Consider the following 17964-nt stretch of genomic DNA (forward strand, 5'->3'; position numbering starts at 1 on the left):
GTTAGTTTTGTAATTGAAAAATAAAACTTCATAATTTAACTTTAACTTTAACCAGACGACTTAATATAAAGTTTTGGGTTTTGGGTTTGACTCCAAGTTTTGAGTCACACTTGGCAATTCTCCCTTAAATAAAATAAATTAAGCATAACATCATACTCAAGTTCTCAACGTAGGCGGTTGTTGTGTACTTGTGTAGCATGTATACATTACACACACGATCTGTATGTGTAAGGATTTTCCTAATTATTAAGCCAAAAGAAAAACATTTTCCATATCGAGGTTAAATAAAAGGAAAATCAGATCAAGAAAAGGGAATCGAATCTAACAGATATCATTTAGGATCTTCGACATTGATAACCAAAAATGGAAAATAACTAATGTATCTTCTCTATATATATTAAGAAAATATGTAAACAATAATCACAACTCTTCATTCAATTCACAATCACATACGCAAAACATAACGATGTCTTCATCTTTGTCGAAAACCACTAAAGTTTCCCAATTTCGACCAACCCTTTTTCAGAAAGCTTCTTCTTTGAAAGCCGCAAGCTTAGCTAAAAGACAAGTGACTGTCTTCAAGAAAGCTGAGGAGCTTTCAATTCTCTGCGGGGTCGAAGTCTGCGTCATCTGCTACGGATCAGACGGGGAGCTTAGAACATGGCCTAAGGACAGAGAGAAGGTCAAAGACATGGCTCTAAGGTACAGCCAGTTAAGCGAGGTGAAGCGACGCATAAAACAATGGGATCTTGACAAGTTTCTCGAGGAGGTCAACAAGGATCCCAAAAAGAAGAACAAGAAGAAGAAAGTGAAACTTGAATCCAGTTACGAGTATCCGGATTGGGATCCCATGTTTGATAATTGCTCTGTTGAGCAACTCACGGAGCTGATTCAATCCTTGGAACGCAAGGAAACCATAATGCAAGATAGGCTTCGAGCTGTTGTTGAATCTCAGAGACAGAGGAGTATGCGTTACGTGAACATGTCTAATCAAGAACCGACGCAAATGAATCATCTTCAACAGCAACTCCCTGACCAAGCTCAATCTCTGGCTCCCCTTCCAAATTCACTGACGGTGTACCAGTATCCAAACATGGATGATATGTACTCGAGTTTTCTTGGGGGACAAGAAACTGGGAGGAATGAGTTTCTAAGCACGAACATGATACCCTACAACAGCTTCAACAGCAACTGTGTTAATATGTTTCAAAACCAGTTTAACCAGAACTGTTCCAAGGTCGAAGATTACTCTGGCTTTCCTCAAGGAACTGGGATCAACAACATGAACGTGGAAGATTATTCCGGGGCACTTTGGGCGCAAGGAACTAACGGGTTGCAGAACATGGACATGTACGGCTACAACAACAACAGTAACACCAATGGTTTCTCACATCAGCTTGTTCAGTTTCCGGCGCAAAGAGCAGCACCGGCCTGTCAATATGTGGATGGGTCAACACAGAATATCAGACCTCAGTTCCAGTATTCTTCATTTGTTGGTTGATGATGCAATTATCAGTTTTAAAACATTGATTAGTCTGTGTCTTTTTCAATTATGTCGCTATGTGCCAATGTGTCTAACTATACTAGGTTTTGTTTTTTGTGTCTATTACTATTATCTCCACGAGTGTCTCTTCTCCTCCGCTTTTGCTATTCTGAGCATTCTCTTATGATAAAATAGTTTCCTTAAGAAAACCCTTTTATGGAAGCCTTTTTTGTGACTATCTAGAATTCAAAGATCGGAAGAAACTCAATATAAAAAACACACTTCTTTACTGCGAAAACTAATTCAAAAACTAAAGCTCTCAAATCTCTCGATCTCAAAATTCATAAAGTTAGCAACATTTTTTTTATATGGAGATTATAATTTCCTAATCCTATTTAATATATCTAGATAACTCATAAACATATTATGATTCTATAACTCGGTAGGATTAGATTAACAATTTGTTTTCAAGTTTTTTTTTTTTTTCTTTCAAGTTTAGTCCAACTAACATAAAGGGATCTATCACTAATCATCATGTTAAAAAAGAAGAAGAAGAAGGAGAAAGTACAAAGAAGTGTTTAGCTGTTCGGCTAGTTTAAGAAGTAACCAACGACTGAGATCAAAAGAGTTTTAAATCAACGGTTTAGATTAACCAAAGATCTTATTACCTTCAAAGTTTAGCGAAGATTTTTTTTAAAAATAATTTTATTTTGGTGGAGGCTGCTTCCTATCCTTCTCCTAAAAGAAGAATAAGTAAGACCTAGAAGAACACTCTGAATCAGTTAAACCCGTTGTCTGTCTTTCTAACATCCGTATATTCACGAGCAGTCTCTTACAAATCCTTGAAGCGAAGAAACTCTGGTGTTAGGGTTTATCTCTCTATCCTGTTGGCGAATGGCAAGTAGTCGAATTCAAGTGAGTGCTGTTTCTCTTCTTTTGTCTGATTTTGATTCTATGTTTTATTTCTCGAATCTATTAAGCTCCAATTAAGTTCAGTTTAGCGAGTATTTTGGATTCAATCTGGGGGTCAATTCTTATACTGCAACGATTGGGCTTCTTTCACTTAATAATAATTGATAATATTATCAGGATCTTGTCAAGATCAATCTTTTCAATTGCAAGACATGACCGATCCTCTTGGATTAACTGACTCGTATAAACATTTAAGTGTTTCTTTTTTCTGGTCGTGGATTGTATTTGTTGTGAAATGGTTTCACTATTGGAGATCTATACTCTTGAGGCTGTAACTTAAATTTCATATGTAACAACACCAGAAATTTCCCATTGTTTCTGCAGATTATTTGGTGGTAACTAGTAGTTTGCAGCAAGTCGTAGGCGTTGGAAATGAGTGGTTCTGGAAGGAAACATGTTTCCAAATGGGACTCCAAGGAGGAAGACACACATCATCATCCTAGCGTAGATGTAACATCAGGTTCTCATTACCGTGACAAGGATCCACAGCCTGTCCTCTTCAACGCAGACAGTAATGCTAATGCAAGTAGGAGGTCTGTGAATGATCAACACTCCGGTCAAGCTAGGACTAGAAGCAGAGCTTCACAGAATAACGATAACAGTTATTATTTTGAACAAGATGAAACTAGGCAGCAACTTTCACATAGGTTAGTGTTTCGAGTTGTTACAACAAGTAAAAGATTCTTATTTATATTTGTTCTTCACTTCTTACTTTTTTCTTCTTCTAAAGGAGTGATAGTAGAAGTTATAGCAGAAGTAGAAGCCGTAGCAGAAGCCCTGTCTATAGACCAAGGCGAGATCACGCAGGATCTTATGACAGACACAAGAAGACCAGAACACGAGATGAATTCAGCAAGATAGGCGGTGATCAAAGCAGCAGCGATTACGGTTGGGAAGATAAAGCTAGTAGAAAGCCAAGGGAGACGAGATATCACCACTCCAGTGATTTCAGAGAAGAGGAGGCTACGATGATGAAATTTGCAAGGTCATCAGACTATCATGATACTGATTTTCCTGAGGAGGAACATTCTAGAAGGGGGCATTTACATGGTTTATCAGATCCGAGGTTGAGAAGACACAGAGGCGAGCTGACAGGAGAGAAAGAAACGCAACTAAGAGGTGGTGATGGTGAGGGACGGTTCCGCTGGAGCTCGGAGATCCCCTGCAAGTTTTTCGCAGCAGGGAACTGTCGTAATGGCCATCATTGCAGGTTCTCTCATCATCGTGGTGCTGATAGAAAGCAGCCTCAAGAGAACAAGAACAGCTTCTATAGACAGGACAACAACTATCACAGTGGTCATAATAGATGGAACGGTGATGAAAGATTGGATAATGGAAAGCTCAGTAAAGGGACTTGTGAAACTAAGGGTAGTGGCTGGATTGGTGATATGGAGATGTCTCCTGATTGGAACTTTGGTGCTCATAACTTGGAAAAACACATGAAGGAAGCAGAACCTGGTGGTGTTGGCGTTATTGGTCAGAGTTCGAAGTCTCGAGTTGATGATCAGAGGAGCAGTGGTATGTATTCATATGGTGACAACAAACCCATGCTTGAGAAACCTATAGTAGCTGATTCTCATCAGAACTACAACAATGTGGTGAACACTGCTCCGGTTCAAGCATATAATCAGAATTATCATGATGTCTTGCCGTACCAAAACTCGCCAACCCCTGGAGGAACTCAACAACAAGTGATAGCTCCTGCTCCTGCTCCTGCTGCTGCTACAGATTTCTCCTTGAACTTGAGTAAACCAGTGAGCGGAAAAGCTTATCAAGATAATCATCATTCAGTGGAGGAGAAAGCTATTCCGGTCCAGAGTGGTGTCACCAGGGAACAAATAGATCAGATTAGCAACATCTCAGCTACTATAGCGCAGCTTCTTGCAAATGGACGGCCCCTTCCACAGCTTACACAAGCATTGCAGATGCCATCTTCCTTGGCTGTTCAACCAAATCATGCTACCCAGAGTAACACCCCACTTGGGATGAGTGCTGACACTGACGAAGCCCCACTGGTTACTGCATCACAAGTTAGCAATGTCGATGAGATTCAGGTTCTACCGGTAAACCCCAAGGCTTCTAGTAAAGAAGAAGAGTGTAAGAAAGCTGGAGAAGAAGCTGATAACATTGTAGATGAAGATGCTGATGATGGGAGCGATGAAGAAGAAGAAGACAAGAAAGAGATGAAAGACACGAAAGGAATGAGGACGTTCAAGTTTGCGCTTGTTGAGATTGTGAAGGAGCTTCTGAAACCAGCTTGGAAAGAAGGTAAGATGAAGAAAGATGGTTACAAGAACATAGTGAAGAAAGTAGTTGAGAAAGTGACTGGCTCAATGCCAAGTGGAAACGTCCCTCAAACACAGGAGAAGATTGACCATTATCTATCCGCTTCCAAACCGAAGCTTACAAAGCTCGTTCAGGTTCCTTCTTACATATAAATAGGCCTTAACTTATTGCTTTCGAAAACTGTTACTAACCGTTGTTTATGTTTCTATCTTCATTTTCAGGCATATATCAGTAAAGCCAAGAAGACGTAAATTAATTTCATCTCTCGCCATCATCATTAAGCTTGTGTGGAACTGTATTCTTAAAACCTGCTTAGTCTTTTAAGGAAGATGAAGTGAGGCTCTGTTGTTGTCACCGTCTTCCAGTTCTGTAGATATATACCGTTAGAGATTTTTGTCCTGAATGTTCCTTTTTCTTTTTCCGACATGGTGGTATGGTCCAGTCTCATAGACCAAGGACTGTGTTCTGTCTTTTTTATAGAAACTTAGACCAGATTTTCGGTAATCCTCATCTCTTTTGTCTCAATGTCGATCTCTCTTTGATCCCTTTGGTTCTTGTTCTTATCAACAAAACTACCAAAGTTGAGAGAACCGGTTTAGATGTAAATGAATCAAATTGAAATGGGAATTATACGATTGGTCTCTTAACCGGTTTAAACCGGCCTGTACCGTCGCTCCCGCCAATTTTAACTCTTCTCCTCTGATTTTTTTTTCTGGGAATTAAAAAAGAAATTGGGATCTCATGTTCGTAGTGAAATTGAAATCTGAAGACGGAGATGGCTTCGTCCACATCTAAAACCCTAATTGACTTTATTCATCCCGCAAAACGCCTCAAAGCTTCCTCCTTTCCCGCCGTTTCCGCCGCCAGTTGTTCCCGCGGTTTGTGTTCTGCCTCAAAATCGCCGCCTCGCGTAGTAACCGTTACCAATTCCGTCGCCGACGACTCGTCCCGCTCCGATTTCAACAAATCCGTAGCCACGTCCAAACGCAACCTCGCCGTCTGCTCCGAGAAGGTCGCAAAAGCTAAAGGTTTGATTTTTAAAGCTGGTTTGTGGTTTTCTAGGGTTTTATGATTTAGATTGATTTGGGAACTGGAAACTGTTATAGCTGAAGGAAGCTGCTGCCACGTGCGTTTGAATGAGCTGTTAGTCGAAGAGTCATGGCTTAAAGCTCTCCCTGGAGAATTGCAAAAACCCTACTTCAAGACCCTTTCCGACTTCCTTGAACGTGAGAGTAAAGGCCCTTTGATATATCCGCCGCAGCATTTGGTTTTCAATGCTCTTAATACAACACCTTTCGACCGAGTCAAGGCTGTCATCATCGGACAGGTACAGACGTTAGTTTCTTTTGAGGAGGTCCTGATTTTTTTGTTGCGCTTTAACAAGTTTTTTTTTTTTCTGTTTGGTTTAGGATCCGTACCATGGACCTGGTCAAGCTATGGGTTTGTCTTTCTCTGTGCCTGAAGGAGAGAAGCTTCCTTCTAGTCTGTTGAACATATTCAAGGAGCTTCAGAAAGATGTTGGCTGTTCAATCCCGCGTCATGGGGATCTACAGAAATGGGCTGTGCAGGTGAAATGGAGTTTCTATGTTACTTCAATTCTCAGTTTTTACTTGGAGTTAGCTCATGTAAATCACTTCTTGGTTTGATCATTTGTAGGGTGTTTTGCTGTTGAATGCTGTTCTTACAGGTAAATAATATCTCATCGTGTGGTGAGCTTGTAAGTTTTAAAAAGTGCCAAAAGTAATGTCGGTTGTGTTGCCTTGTAATTCAGTAAGGAGTAAGCAGCCGAACTCACATGCAAAGAAAGGATGGGAACAGTTCACTGATGCTGTCATTCAAAGCATTTCGCAGCAGAAGGAAGGTGTTGTCTTTCTCCTCTGGGGAAGATATGCTCAAGAGAAATCCAAGTAGGTTTTGGTTTGGTTTTCTTATTCGTAGTTTATTATTTTGTATGAGACTGCAAAGCTTTCTTATGATCAATTGCAGGTTGATAGATGGGAATAAACATCATATACTCACAGCAGCTCATCCATCTGGTTTGTCTGCGCATAGAGGCTTCTTCAACTGCAGGTTAGCTCACTCCGCTAAACCTCATATTTAATTTCTCATACCTGATCACATGCATAATGGAACCAGTGTTTCTGCGAGACCGAAAGACATTAAATGACTTGCAATTGTCTGCGTAATGTGCTTATGTTGTTGACCCTAGTGCTGAATTTACATTAATACTCAAACCTTTGAACAGACATTTCTCTCAAGCAAACCAGCTACTCGAACAGAGGGGGATTCCTCCCATAGAATGGCAACTTTAATCTCTTAAACCGCCGTGTTGAGAGTTGAGACCAAGACGAAGCATGAGTGTTCTTGGGAAGCCAACCATTTTTTGCAGTCCCTTCTGGTGAACAGAGCTTGAAGCTTTAATCGTTATAATGCTCCTCCTATTTTATCACAGAATCCTAGACGCCTAGGATAGGCTGTTAAAGGTGTATCCGAGTATGTCCAAGTAGCAGTGGGGAGACTGTTTCATTTTGTACTCTTATGAAGAATGGTGTGTATTATATTAGGGGTGCGTGCTACTTGTAGAATTTTCCTTGTTGCTACAATGTATGCACAACTTTAAAAAGTATGGATGGTTAGATTTATTAAAAGTATGGTTTAAGATGTTGAGGTGAATATAAAACCACAGTACATGGAAGCTAGCCAGAAGTTTGAAGATGTTGAGGTGAATATAAAACCACAGTTGAAGTCATCAATGACTGCTTTGAAGATTTTTATGCAACCCCTAAAAAATGAGTCAAATTTAATAATTCCGTGTTAAAATTTATCTACTGGACGAATAAAGTTCACTAAATTTAACACATGGTAAAGAATTATGGGATTTTGCAACGGAATGTTTTTATTTAAAATAAAGTCGTTGGGTGAACAGATTTGAAACTTTACTTTGGGGTCGGAATCGAAACATTATTACTAATCAGGGGTTTTCCTCTCTAGATTTTATCCTTGAGAAAAGTTTTTTTTTTTTTCTTAAAAGTAAGTCGAAGGTTACACAACTTGCAACAGTCGTTAAACCCTAAACCCTTTATTTTTGTTTTTCTCTCTCCGCCGCTGTATCACACTCTCATATCTCTCGCTGGAGTTCTCTTCGCTATCGCAACCTTCAAGTAGTTTCGTTTCTTCATGTAAGTTTCTTCACTGTTCACTTTTCCAGTAGTAGTTCCTTCCTTTCCGAAGCTCTGTCTCGATACTGCGACTTGGTAATCCTAATTGCTGTTCTGTCGGTATTGTAACACACGAGCTCTTACTCATCTAGTCATCTTAGTTTGGTATATAAATCTTTAACCTTTGGATGTGAGAATCGAAATTGACGGTTTTTAGAGACTAATGGTTACAACACAGAACTCGTTTACAGACATCGTTTGATAGTGAAACTGTCTTAGAAGTGGACCTCTTTCACAAATTTAGAATTACTCTCAAAGTTTTGTTTTTTCTTCAACTTTGCTGCAGAGAGAGAGAGTTGATTGATTGAGATTTAGAGCTCAGACATGGTTGAGCTGGAGAAGAAATCCAGCGATGTGCTGAAGAAGAGGATCAGAAAGCGAAACCGTGGGAAGAAGAACGAGCTTCAAAAGGTGGAAGTAGAAGAAGAAGAAACCCATAACGTTGAGGAAAACGCTGATGAAATCAAAAAGAAGGTTAAGAAAGTGAAGAAGCTGCAGGGAAGAGGCAAAATCGAGGAAGAAGAAGAGGTGGAAGCAAAGGAAGAGGAAGTAGAAGAAGAAGAAGAAGAGAAGAAGATGGTGGTTGTAGCGAAAGGGATAATGACTAACGAAACTTTTGAATCCCTTGACTTGTCAGAGCAGACCTTCGAAGCTATTAAGGCGATGGACTTTAAACACATGACTCAAGTACGTAAAACCTTGGAACCCTTTTCTCATGTTTTATACCAGACTTTCAAAAACTAGTACATGTTTCTGAGTCTCTTAATCATTGTAGATTCAAGCTGGATCAATTCCTCCTCTTTTGGAGGGCAAAGATGTTCTTGGTGCTGCCAGGACTGGTTCTGGTAAAACCCTTGCTTTCCTCATTCCGGCTGTTGAGTTGCTCTTTAAAGAGCGCTTCTCCCCTCTCAACGGGACTGGTGTCATCGTTATTTGCCCCACAAGAGAACTTGCTATTCAGGTAAAAACTCTTTTCTTTCTCTACCATACTCTCATTCTGAGTAGATGAGTCTTGTTATTCTACTTGCAGTGAGGTTCTCAGCTTTCATGTAGATTACTCATTGCAAATGCTTTGGTTTTGTAAAGTGTGAATGTTGTTTTCTTAGTTACTACGGCCTCCCATCCCCATTTTTTACCATGTTTTTTTTTTGATATTTTAGACTAAAAATGTGGCGGAGGAGCTAGTGAAGCATCATTCACTGACTGTCAGTATGGTTATCGGTGGAAATAACAGAAGGTCGGAAGCACAACGTATTGCAAATGGTTCAAATTTGCTGATAGCAACTCCTGGGCGTCTTCTTGACCATCTTCAACATACCAAGGGTTTCATTTTTAAACACCTAAAGGTACTTTCCTTTTCATTGTTCTAATTGGCGCATGTTATTGTCTTATTTTTGACAAAGTGGATGTTGAAAATTCTGACTGTTGTCTTTCTATGAAAAAAATAATACAAGTAAAAGAGCCATAGATGAACTGTATACATCAGATTATGCTGTATTCATCTTGCCACCTCTGTCAGAGAGCTAGAGAAGGAATACTACATTATGTGTCGCTTATAACTTGATGTTTAGCCTGGCTTGTAGTCGTACTATTAGTTGAAAAATGTGATCACTTGACTTTGTGCAGTATATGATTCTAATGGATATGTATCTTTACATATGCTCCTTTAAATTGTAGTGCCTTGTGATTGATGAAGCTGATAGGATTCTGGAAGAAAATTTTGAGGAGGACATGAATAAGATTCTAAAAATTCTACCAAAGGTAAGTTACCTCTTTGTTCTCTTAATTAAGGTTAATCTAAAGAAGAATGAGAAAAGTAGATAAATGCAGACCTTTCAGTATCAGAGATTTCTTTTCTTTCCTTTCCTTTAAACAATATTCCCATGGTATTGCTATTCTCCTCAGCCAAAACCCACTAGCGAAATAGTTTTGTATGTTAAGATGTTTACACAAATCATGTGCCCCACCCAAAGTCTTTGGCATTACTACGGTTTGGATTTTTGTTCTGAATAAAGTTTTTACCATGTTTCTGCAGACTAGGCAAACCGCACTATTCTCTGCCACCCAGACTTCGAAGGTATTTTTCTGTTATCTTCGGTATTGTCATTCTTAGTTCTTGCTGTTACTTAATTATTCTTACTCTTTGTGTATCGTTGCAGGTTCAAGATCTTGCTCGAGTGTCATTGACGTCTCCTGTTCTTGTTGATGTCGATGATGGTAGACGCAAGGTATGAATCACAAGAAAAGCTCTCGTAATCAAATTTTAAAGACCATGCAACGGAGAATTTATTTAATAATTTTCCGAAACTGTTAGGTGACAAATGAAGGATTGGAGCAAGGCTATTGCGTTGTTCCGAGCGAAAAGAGACTTCTCCTTCTAATTTCTTTTCTGAAGAAGAACCTAAACAAGAAAATAATGGTGTTCTTCTCTACGTGCAAGTCGGTACAGTTCCATGCCGAAATCATGAAGCTAATCAACTTGGATAGCTGTGACATCCATGGAGGACTGGATCAGAACAGAAGAACTAAAACCTTTTTCGACTTTATGAAAGCAGAGAAAGGTATTTTGTTGTGCACTGATGTTGCTGCTCGTGGTCTCGACATTCCTGCCGTGGTACGTGTATGTTCTTACATTGATTACTAACACTTTTATTATACTCAATGAGTCAATAGTGTTACTAAAATCACATTGTGTTGAATCGTGTTTTATGTAGGACTGGATTATACAATATGATCCTCCAGACAAGCCAACGGTAGGAGATATACTTTGCTCTTCTGGTTTTTCTATATCCCGCTCTGTCTATTAATGTGCATCTAAGATTTTTTATGGTTGATGTTGTCTTCAGGAATATATCCACAGGGTTGGTCGAACAGCCCGTGGAGAAGGAGCAAAGGGAAAAGCATTGCTTGTCTTGATCCCTGAAGAGCTTCAATTTATTCGTTACCTTAAGGTATGAATGTTTTTTTTTAGAATCTTCTTGTGGTTAGACCTACTTGTTTTTAACTGATTTGTACTTAAACCCGCAGGCTGCAAAAGTACCTGTAAAAGAGCTTGAGTTCAATGAGAAGAAGCTTTTGAATGTGCGGTCCGCTCTGGTAATTGTTCTGATTCAGTCTTTTTGAATGTGTAGTTGGATTCGTTGTAAAACATCGTTTATTGTTCTTGTCCTGCAGGAGAAATATGTTGCCAACGACTATAATCTGAACAAGATAGCCAAGGAAGCGTACAGGGCTTATATCGCAGCATACAATTCACATTCTCTGAAAGATATCTTTAATGTTCACCGGCTAGATCTTCAGGTATAGTTCACACACAAATAAACTCTTGTTTTTTCTTGCAAGGTTGGAAGATATAACCAGGGTTTTCATATTTTGTCATGGGATGTCACAGGCGGTTGCTCTATCCTTCTGCTTCTCTTCGCCGCCAAAAGTGCATCTGAACATAGAAAGTGGAGCTGGAAAGGTGAGGAAGGCGAGGAATCAGCAAGGTCGCAATGGCTTCTCTCCTTACACTCCCTATGGCAAAGCCAAGTCCACACCCAAAGAGGCATGAAATGTCTTGACCTGACTAAAAAGATTATGATTACTTTGCTTGTTTCTGGTTTGGAAACCTTTGTTTTATCAATCACCACCAAGTTTTGCCCCAACTACTGTAGTTTTGTTTTAATTCAGATTGTTGTTTCTTGTACTTTTTTTTTTTTGTGTAACACATCTTGTACTACTCAGATCTCTGTGTTGTTATAAGAATGGTTTAATCAACTAATGGCAGCTTTCTCAAGAGATTATTTGCTTATGAAATATAGGAAACTGTAAAGAATCACATAATTAGGTAATATTAGACCTACAAGAAAAGTGAAAACATGTTGAATGAAACCTAGACCGGTCCGGTCAGTGTAGTTATTTGGAATGCTAAACCGGAACTAAAATCTGACCTAATGCCAAACCAAAACCGAAACAATAAGAACCACAAAGCTGGAACTAGTGAACTGGACAGCAGTTTTCAATGCACTGCTCTTCTTGTGAGTTGAAGCCGAAAGAGAGGAAAAAGAAGAGGAAGGAGAAGGAGAATCTGGGGAAGACTCGGTCTCCATGACTTTAATGATCATCTTCTGACCCTTTTCACACTGACCCGAGACACCACTAATGAAGTAAAACAAACCGGGACGGTCTAGTTTGAAAACCGTGTCTTGGTTGTTGGAATAGAGTTGCGGTTTAGTTGCCTTGCATTCCTTGTACTCGTCTTCTGACACCACCAATACTGAGTCTTTCTTGTATTTGAAACCTTCATCAAAAATAAAAATCTCTCATCGAGGTCTGTTAGTCTTGTCCACTTCTTGAGGGATAATTAATGTATTTGACTACGTATTTTACTCTCTTTTTTTTGAAACATTTGTGAAGACATTTTTCTTTTCTGAGCAAAATTTGTGAAAACATCATGACTTGGAAATTGTTGAGAAATATCCGATTTTGTGGGATATTTGCGTTTTGTTATGAACTACTATAAAACTTATCTGTATTATTATTTGAAAAGTGAATTTGTATATTTGTCATGTTCTTTTCTCCATGATTTTAAGTAGTTTTGCTTATTTGTCATGTTCCTGTAATTTTGATTAATGAGTCATTAAATTTATACTATTATTTTAATTTTGTTAAATAAGCAGAAGTAATGATTATGATAAAATTCTAAATCTTCTACTTGATCCAATCTTTAATATAATAGAATTTCTTCAAACTTATTATCTTCTAAATTTGGCATAGATACTAGATATACAACTCATATATTGTAGTATCTCTTTTTAATTTTTATTTTTTCATAATTATCAGATGCATGTGTTAAGATGATTAATATAATATAATAAAATTTAATGTTATTCTTCCATTATCAATCAGTCACAAGTTATCTATCTATTTTTATCAACAAATTTAATTTATCAAATTATTATAAATTTTAAAAATATATAAAAAAATTAATTAACACAAATAATACATCCCCTGTATATTAATAGAGAAACATTAAAAAAGTTATAACATGTAGTTTGTACTAATTAAAAAGTGCATTGCTGAGTTTTCACATAATTAGAATGCTAATTTTGCTTACGTGGCGGCTTGAGAATCAATTGAGAATTTTGTTAATCCAAAATTAAATTGTTAGAGAATGTTATATTATATAGTATGTCCATTATTGACCATTCATTTATCAAATTAAAATTATTATATATTTTTTCCTTAAATAAAACCTACGAAATTACCTAATATGATTAATATATATATATCAATTAATGATTTTAAATAATAAAGATTTTCTAACAATTTGTATATTTTCTATCATTTTTGTTTAATTATTTATTATTAAAATAAATTACATAATTACATAAATCATATAATAATAAAAAATAGATTTTTTTTGTATATGTTGTATTTTGAATTTTTGAAAACAAGTATAAATTACTAACATTGTTAAAAGTCTCAAATAAACTTTTGTGATCAAGGTCTAATTTTTTTCCACAATAAGATACAATGAGTATAAAATCATATGAATAAATAATTTTATGTAATAGGTGTTCATGTTAATATATATATATATTTCATATCGTTTAAATTAAACTATATATCATATGAAAATACATATTTGTATTTTGATATATGCGTTGAATATATATTGAAAAGTTAACATTTTAATTTTGAAATCTTCATTGTTTTTTAAATGATTATAAATTATTGAAACCACTAAACATTCCACGTTAAAAAAAAAATCGTTGGTGTAAAATTTTGTTACACAAATATGCAAATAATCATAAAAGCAAATAATCATAAAATCATATGAGTAGAAACCTCATTTAATAAATATCCATATTAAAAGTATACTATATATCTATGTTAATATCATTTAAATTTAATTATATATCATATACGATAAATAAAATTGATTGTTTTGATTAATTTACCCTAAAATGATTGCGAATAAACAAGAACGATCATTTGATTTATATGCGCACACCAATTTATTACATAATAGTAACTGATTTCTTAGTCATAATATGCAGAAAAATATAAAATATTTATTCTGCAAAAGACGCGGACCTTAACCTAAGTATGTATCTATTTAATAATTTTAAATCTGAAACATTTTCTAAATCTCTGGCCAAAACAAAATAACGAAATGAAAATAAACTCAAAAATCAATATTAATATCGAGCAATAACCAAAATAAAAAAAAAACGACACAAAAATGAGAAAAATATTGAAGATAGATAGAATTGGCACGGTGAACGTAAACTTCTCGTAACCATAATTAACTTTTAAATTGCGACAGTAACAATTGTAATTTTTTACCTTTGTTGTGCAGAAGGAAAGTTGCAACGCTGGAGATGCAGATGAATGTAAATCATGGGAAGCTAAAATTAGAAAACAAAAACATGATTTTGCAAAGCTTGCTTTTGGAAAAAGTTGTGAGGTACCTTCTCTTGAAGCCAGATTTGTGTGGTGTGAATTCAAACGCATCAAGGGCAGAGTGGATTGAAACTCATAAATGCTTCTTAGGAGAACAGAAGGAAGAGATTCAATCAATTAAGGTAAGCAGGCTGCACAAGCTTACTTCAATATTCTTGTATGCTCTTTTACTTTGTTGATTAGCTATTGAAATCCACGGCTTTTCAAGCATAGGGGTTATGTCACTATTCTTTCCGCTCTTTTATCTGTGAACTGGATACGAAAGTTTGAGCTTTTGTTTCCCTATATGTGTGGGTTATAACAGAAACTTGAGAACCCCAAGACCAGAAGCTCATGGAAAAGCCATTTAAACGGGAACATATGAAAATTCGGTCTCCATAGCTTGGAACAAGTGGAAGATCGGTAGTCACGTTTAAAATGTTGATTTTGGTTTCAAGGATAAGGTGGGTTACTACTAACTAGATTCAAAATCATGACAAAGGATATTGCTTATGTCTGACCCTCTCAAAAATTAAATTTTTGCAAGCAAGATATGTTGGGTCAGTTTTTACATGATTAGTGCGTATGGGAGGATGAAGAAGATGAGTGATGTGGCTGGTTATGCCTTATTTCGGTTCGGATGGAGAAAGTAGGTTCGGAACGTACTTCAAGTTTTTACACAGATCTTATTCATGCTTACCCTGTTAGCATGTTGAAGCTAAGAAGCAAGGTAAGAACAACGAGTTCTGAAAATACAAGATGAACGGTCATCTTATAAAAAGACAATAATCTTACTGTTTTCTAAGTCATTAATCTATATTATAAACCATTATTGAATGATATACATGCGTAAGTTCATGCAGATATGACCATATATGCAAATATATTATTAATCATACACACAAAAGTATTGAGAAAAGGCAGAGTGAAGAAAGAAGTGAGATTTGATTAACTTCTCAATGGCTCTTATGTTAATTACATCCCAAAGAAGTATTGCCTTCACATGACAACTTACGTCTTATGTTTGTGACCAAGAATTTAGAGAATACATGCTATTACTATTCCTGAGTAACTCTGTTTCACACAGATATTCTCTCTTAGTTAATCAATGTTATAATCATAAGTAAGCATCTAGGAATCAAAAACATACATAAATCAAAAAAACTTTACCCAACAAGAGCAACCAAAACCAGTTTTGTCTTCAACTTGAAACTTAGGGGCCACACTTTCCTGTAAATATTAACCACCACAAAATTAAAACTATTTTTAAAAAATCTAAAATTTACAAAAATAGAATAAAATGTTTGGATCTTCTTTTCAGTTGTATCAAAGAGTAGTGATAGTAAAAAGTTAGCTTTCAAGAAGAAAAGCAAGACTGTAGGAGGACTTATGAGAATAAATTATGCAAAGGTGCAAAAGATTGCTAAAAAACAGGTCGACACTAAGAGACAACACAAATTTTCTATTTTCGTGGAAAACCTAAAAAGCAAAGATTTCTCTTTAAACAAAAATTAGAAAATCAGAAAGTCATTTTAAACCTTTTATGTGCTTTTATTTTGGATATCTTTATGTGGTTATGCGTTTGCTTGAGTTAAGATTTTCTCTCTGTATAATCTCACTTATTCTTTTTTTTTTTTTTTGGCAGCACACTTATTCCTTTTGAAAACCATACATGCATTGCATATGTTTATAGCTTTTTGGAGAAGTTCAGATTTTTATTTATATTAAGACTTTTTTAAAACTATAGTTATTTTTATACAAGAGTTTTCAAAATTTGGTGTAAAATGAGATAAATATTTTTGTATTGTTATAAATTATTAAGTGGATGGCCCATAACCAATGACCAAGACAAGACCCAAACCGTGGCCAATGGAGGAGAGAGAAACGGTCGTCCGAGGAGAGAGAGTCGGCCTATCCTTTGGCCGACTTAGACATAGGATGTTTTTCTTTTTTCTCTGTTTTAGATATTTTCCTATTTCCTGTTGTATTAGGTTTTGGATAATTTCTTTTTTCCTATACTTTATAATTCCTATATAAGGAACCTCTGTTGATCATTAATAATACACAGATAATTCCCCATTCTTTTACAACACGTTATCATCACGATAGCCTCTAGATCCCTGAGACTAAATCGAAACCTCTAAACCTAAAAACCTAAGCCGGCGACCATACCTAAAAACCCTAGACACGTTCTTAGTTCATCCAAGAACTCAGACAATCCATCTCGAATCCTTGACGTTCTCAGCTCACGTCCCAGTTCAGAAGAACCTGTCCAGCTCGCGATCAAACCCGAGACGCGATCGCACCCGAGACGACCCGATCTCCTCGCAGCTCGCATCAGAGACAAGCCGACAGCCTGCGATCGTCCTCAGCTCGCGCCTGCACTCATCCACGACCCGATTGGAACCTACAAGCATCCGAATGATTCTCTCTCTCTCTCTAAAGGTGGTCCGGTTCTAAACCTCTACAAAGCAAAGGTATAACTTAATCTGAGAACCTAGAAAGATCAAAACCCTAATCCATTATTATGGAAACTTTGTTCTTGATGAAACCCTAGAAATTACAAATTTAAAATCGACAATCTCATAACTAGTAACATAGAAATGATTCCTTAGAACTTAATTGATTGTTCCTGATTTGAATTTGAGAAACCCTAAGTTTTGGAATCGAAACCCTAAACCCTAAAGGACTGAATCCGATTTTAATTGATTGAGTGTTTAATGATCTGAGGTTTTAAGATTGTTAGATTGATTGAAGTAATCTGATCTAGAATTTAAATCCTAAAGGCCTTGAAACCTTAATCTTGAAATTGAATCCTACTAGTGTTCAAATCGGAAACCCTAGGATTGTTTGCATACATATGAATCTGAATTGAATTGCATTCGTATTGTTTAAAAATCGGCCAGCATATAAAACATACGAATTCGAATCTGATTACATTGATAAAGCATATGGCCGTGTGGCCTTAATCTCTCTGTCATACATAGAATCATAAATTATGATTGTTCGCACCATGGTCAAGTAGATTTACATATCCGACCCTATTGTTTGACTACATGGCCGTGTGGCTTGATTGTTCGCACCATGGTCGATTAGATTGATTGTTTTCATAAATGCGTAAGACAAGTTTGTGGCCGAGCTTGTTAATATACCATGCGGCCACATGATCACATTGTGAACCTAAATTGAAATGATAATGTGATTCAGATGTCGAAAATCTCAAATAGAGACTATGCAGCCCTTAATCTCTCCGGAGATAACTACTTGAAGTGGGCGCTAGATACAAAGATCAGTTTAAGGTCAAAAGGACTTGGTGATACAATCATCAAGGGCAACAATGAGACCGACAAGAATCGGTATAGGGCTATAAGTATTACACGCCATCATCTCATTGAAGGTCTAAAAGATCAGTACATTACGATGGTACATTACGATGGAAAATCCACTAGAGTTTTGGGATGCTTTACACCATAGATATGATCACCAGAAAACGGTGTTACTCCCAAATGCTAGAAATGACTGGAAGAATCTAAGATTCATGGATTATAAGTCAGTGGATGAGTACAATTCAGTCTT

General features: G+C 36.7%; 5 protein-coding genes across 6 annotated transcripts; 4 read left to right on the forward strand and 1 right to left on the reverse strand.

The window, feature by feature from the left end:
* The first annotated feature begins 416 nt into the window (after positions 1–416).
* LOC106300849 (MADS-box transcription factor 47-like) lies at positions 417–1574 on the forward strand. The gene has a single exon (XM_013737107.1). The coding sequence runs from the start codon at positions 467–469 to the stop codon at positions 1499–1501; it is 1035 nt and encodes a 344-aa protein (XP_013592561.1). The 5' UTR covers positions 417–466; the 3' UTR covers positions 1502–1574.
* A 627-nt stretch (positions 1575–2201) lies between these two features.
* On the forward strand, positions 2202–5251 carry LOC106315409 (zinc finger CCCH domain-containing protein 38). Its single transcript, XM_013753141.1, has 4 exons — positions 2202–2398; positions 2780–3102; positions 3186–4875; positions 4963–5251. Exons 2-4 carry the CDS (start codon positions 2828–2830, stop codon positions 4990–4992), a joined length of 1995 nt encoding a protein of 664 aa, XP_013608595.1. The 5' UTR covers positions 2202–2398; positions 2780–2827; the 3' UTR covers positions 4993–5251.
* Positions 5252–5468: 217 nt separating this feature from the next.
* Positions 5469–7389, forward strand: LOC106315420 (uracil-DNA glycosylase, mitochondrial-like). The gene is made up of 7 exons (XM_013753148.1): positions 5469–5769; positions 5848–6068; positions 6151–6309; positions 6398–6428; positions 6513–6648; positions 6728–6811; positions 6987–7389. The coding sequence occupies exons 1-7, from the start codon at positions 5517–5519 to the stop codon at positions 7051–7053; spliced, it is 951 nt and encodes a 316-aa protein (XP_013608602.1). The 5' UTR covers positions 5469–5516; the 3' UTR covers positions 7054–7389.
* A 394-nt stretch (positions 7390–7783) lies between these two features.
* LOC106324923 (DEAD-box ATP-dependent RNA helicase 51-like) lies at positions 7784–11722 on the forward strand. Of its 2 annotated transcripts, none has more exons than XM_013762931.1 (13): positions 7784–7920; positions 8246–8646; positions 8735–8920; positions 9120–9305; positions 9637–9720; positions 9995–10036; positions 10119–10187; positions 10274–10579; positions 10674–10712; positions 10806–10910; positions 10987–11055; positions 11134–11259; positions 11351–11722. In XM_013762931.1, exons 2-13 carry the CDS (start codon positions 8284–8286, stop codon positions 11510–11512), a joined length of 1737 nt encoding a protein of 578 aa, XP_013618385.1. In that variant the 5' UTR covers positions 7784–7920; positions 8246–8283; the 3' UTR covers positions 11513–11722. The 2 variants fall into 2 exon arrangements, with proteins under 2 accessions (XP_013618385.1, XP_013618393.1); XM_013762939.1 differs by having other exon boundaries at positions 10274–10573.
* Positions 11723–11838: 116 nt separating this feature from the next.
* LOC106302495 (early nodulin-like protein 1) lies at positions 11839–12263 on the reverse strand (the record flags this gene model as incomplete). Its single annotated transcript, XM_013738995.1, has 1 exon — positions 11839–12263. A coding segment is annotated over one exon (372 nt), but the record flags the coding sequence as incomplete, so codon positions are not given.
* Positions 12264–17964: the final 5701 nt, after the last annotated feature.

This window comes from Brassica oleracea, chromosome C1 (assembly GCF_000695525.1).
Source record: "Brassica oleracea var. oleracea cultivar TO1000 chromosome C1, BOL, whole genome shotgun sequence".
NCBI lineage: Eukaryota > Viridiplantae > Streptophyta > Magnoliopsida > Brassicales > Brassicaceae > Brassica > Brassica oleracea.

Bases quoted from the DNA above. Each gene is read 5' to 3' on its own strand.
- LOC106300849 (XM_013737107.1), top strand. From the start codon at position 467: ATGTCTTCATCTTTGTCGAAAACCACTAAAGTTTCCCAATTTCGACCA.
- LOC106315409 (XM_013753141.1), top strand. From the start codon at position 2,828: ATGAGTGGTTCTGGAAGGAAACATGTTTCCAAATGGGACTCCAAGGAG. The intron at 3,103-3,185 runs GTTAGTGTTTCG...CTTCTTCTAAAG, and splicing joins AGGCAGCAACTTTCACATAG to GAGTGATAGTAGAAGTTATA. The intron at 4,876-4,962 runs GTTCCTTCTTAC...CTTCATTTTCAG, and splicing joins AGCTTACAAAGCTCGTTCAG to GCATATATCAGTAAAGCCAA.
- LOC106315420 (XM_013753148.1), top strand. From the start codon at position 5,517: ATGGCTTCGTCCACATCTAAAACCCTAATTGACTTTATTCATCCCGCA. The intron at 5,770-5,847 runs GTTTGATTTTTA...AAACTGTTATAG, and splicing joins GAAGGTCGCAAAAGCTAAAG to CTGAAGGAAGCTGCTGCCAC. The intron at 6,649-6,727 runs GTAGGTTTTGGT...GATCAATTGCAG, and splicing joins TATGCTCAAGAGAAATCCAA to GTTGATAGATGGGAATAAAC.
- LOC106324923 (XM_013762931.1), top strand. From the start codon at position 8,284: ATGGTTGAGCTGGAGAAGAAATCCAGCGATGTGCTGAAGAAGAGGATC. The intron at 9,306-9,636 runs GTACTTTCCTTT...TTTAAATTGTAG, and splicing joins TCATTTTTAAACACCTAAAG to TGCCTTGTGATTGATGAAGC. The intron at 10,713-10,805 runs GTAGGAGATATA...TGTTGTCTTCAG, and splicing joins ATCCTCCAGACAAGCCAACG to GAATATATCCACAGGGTTGG.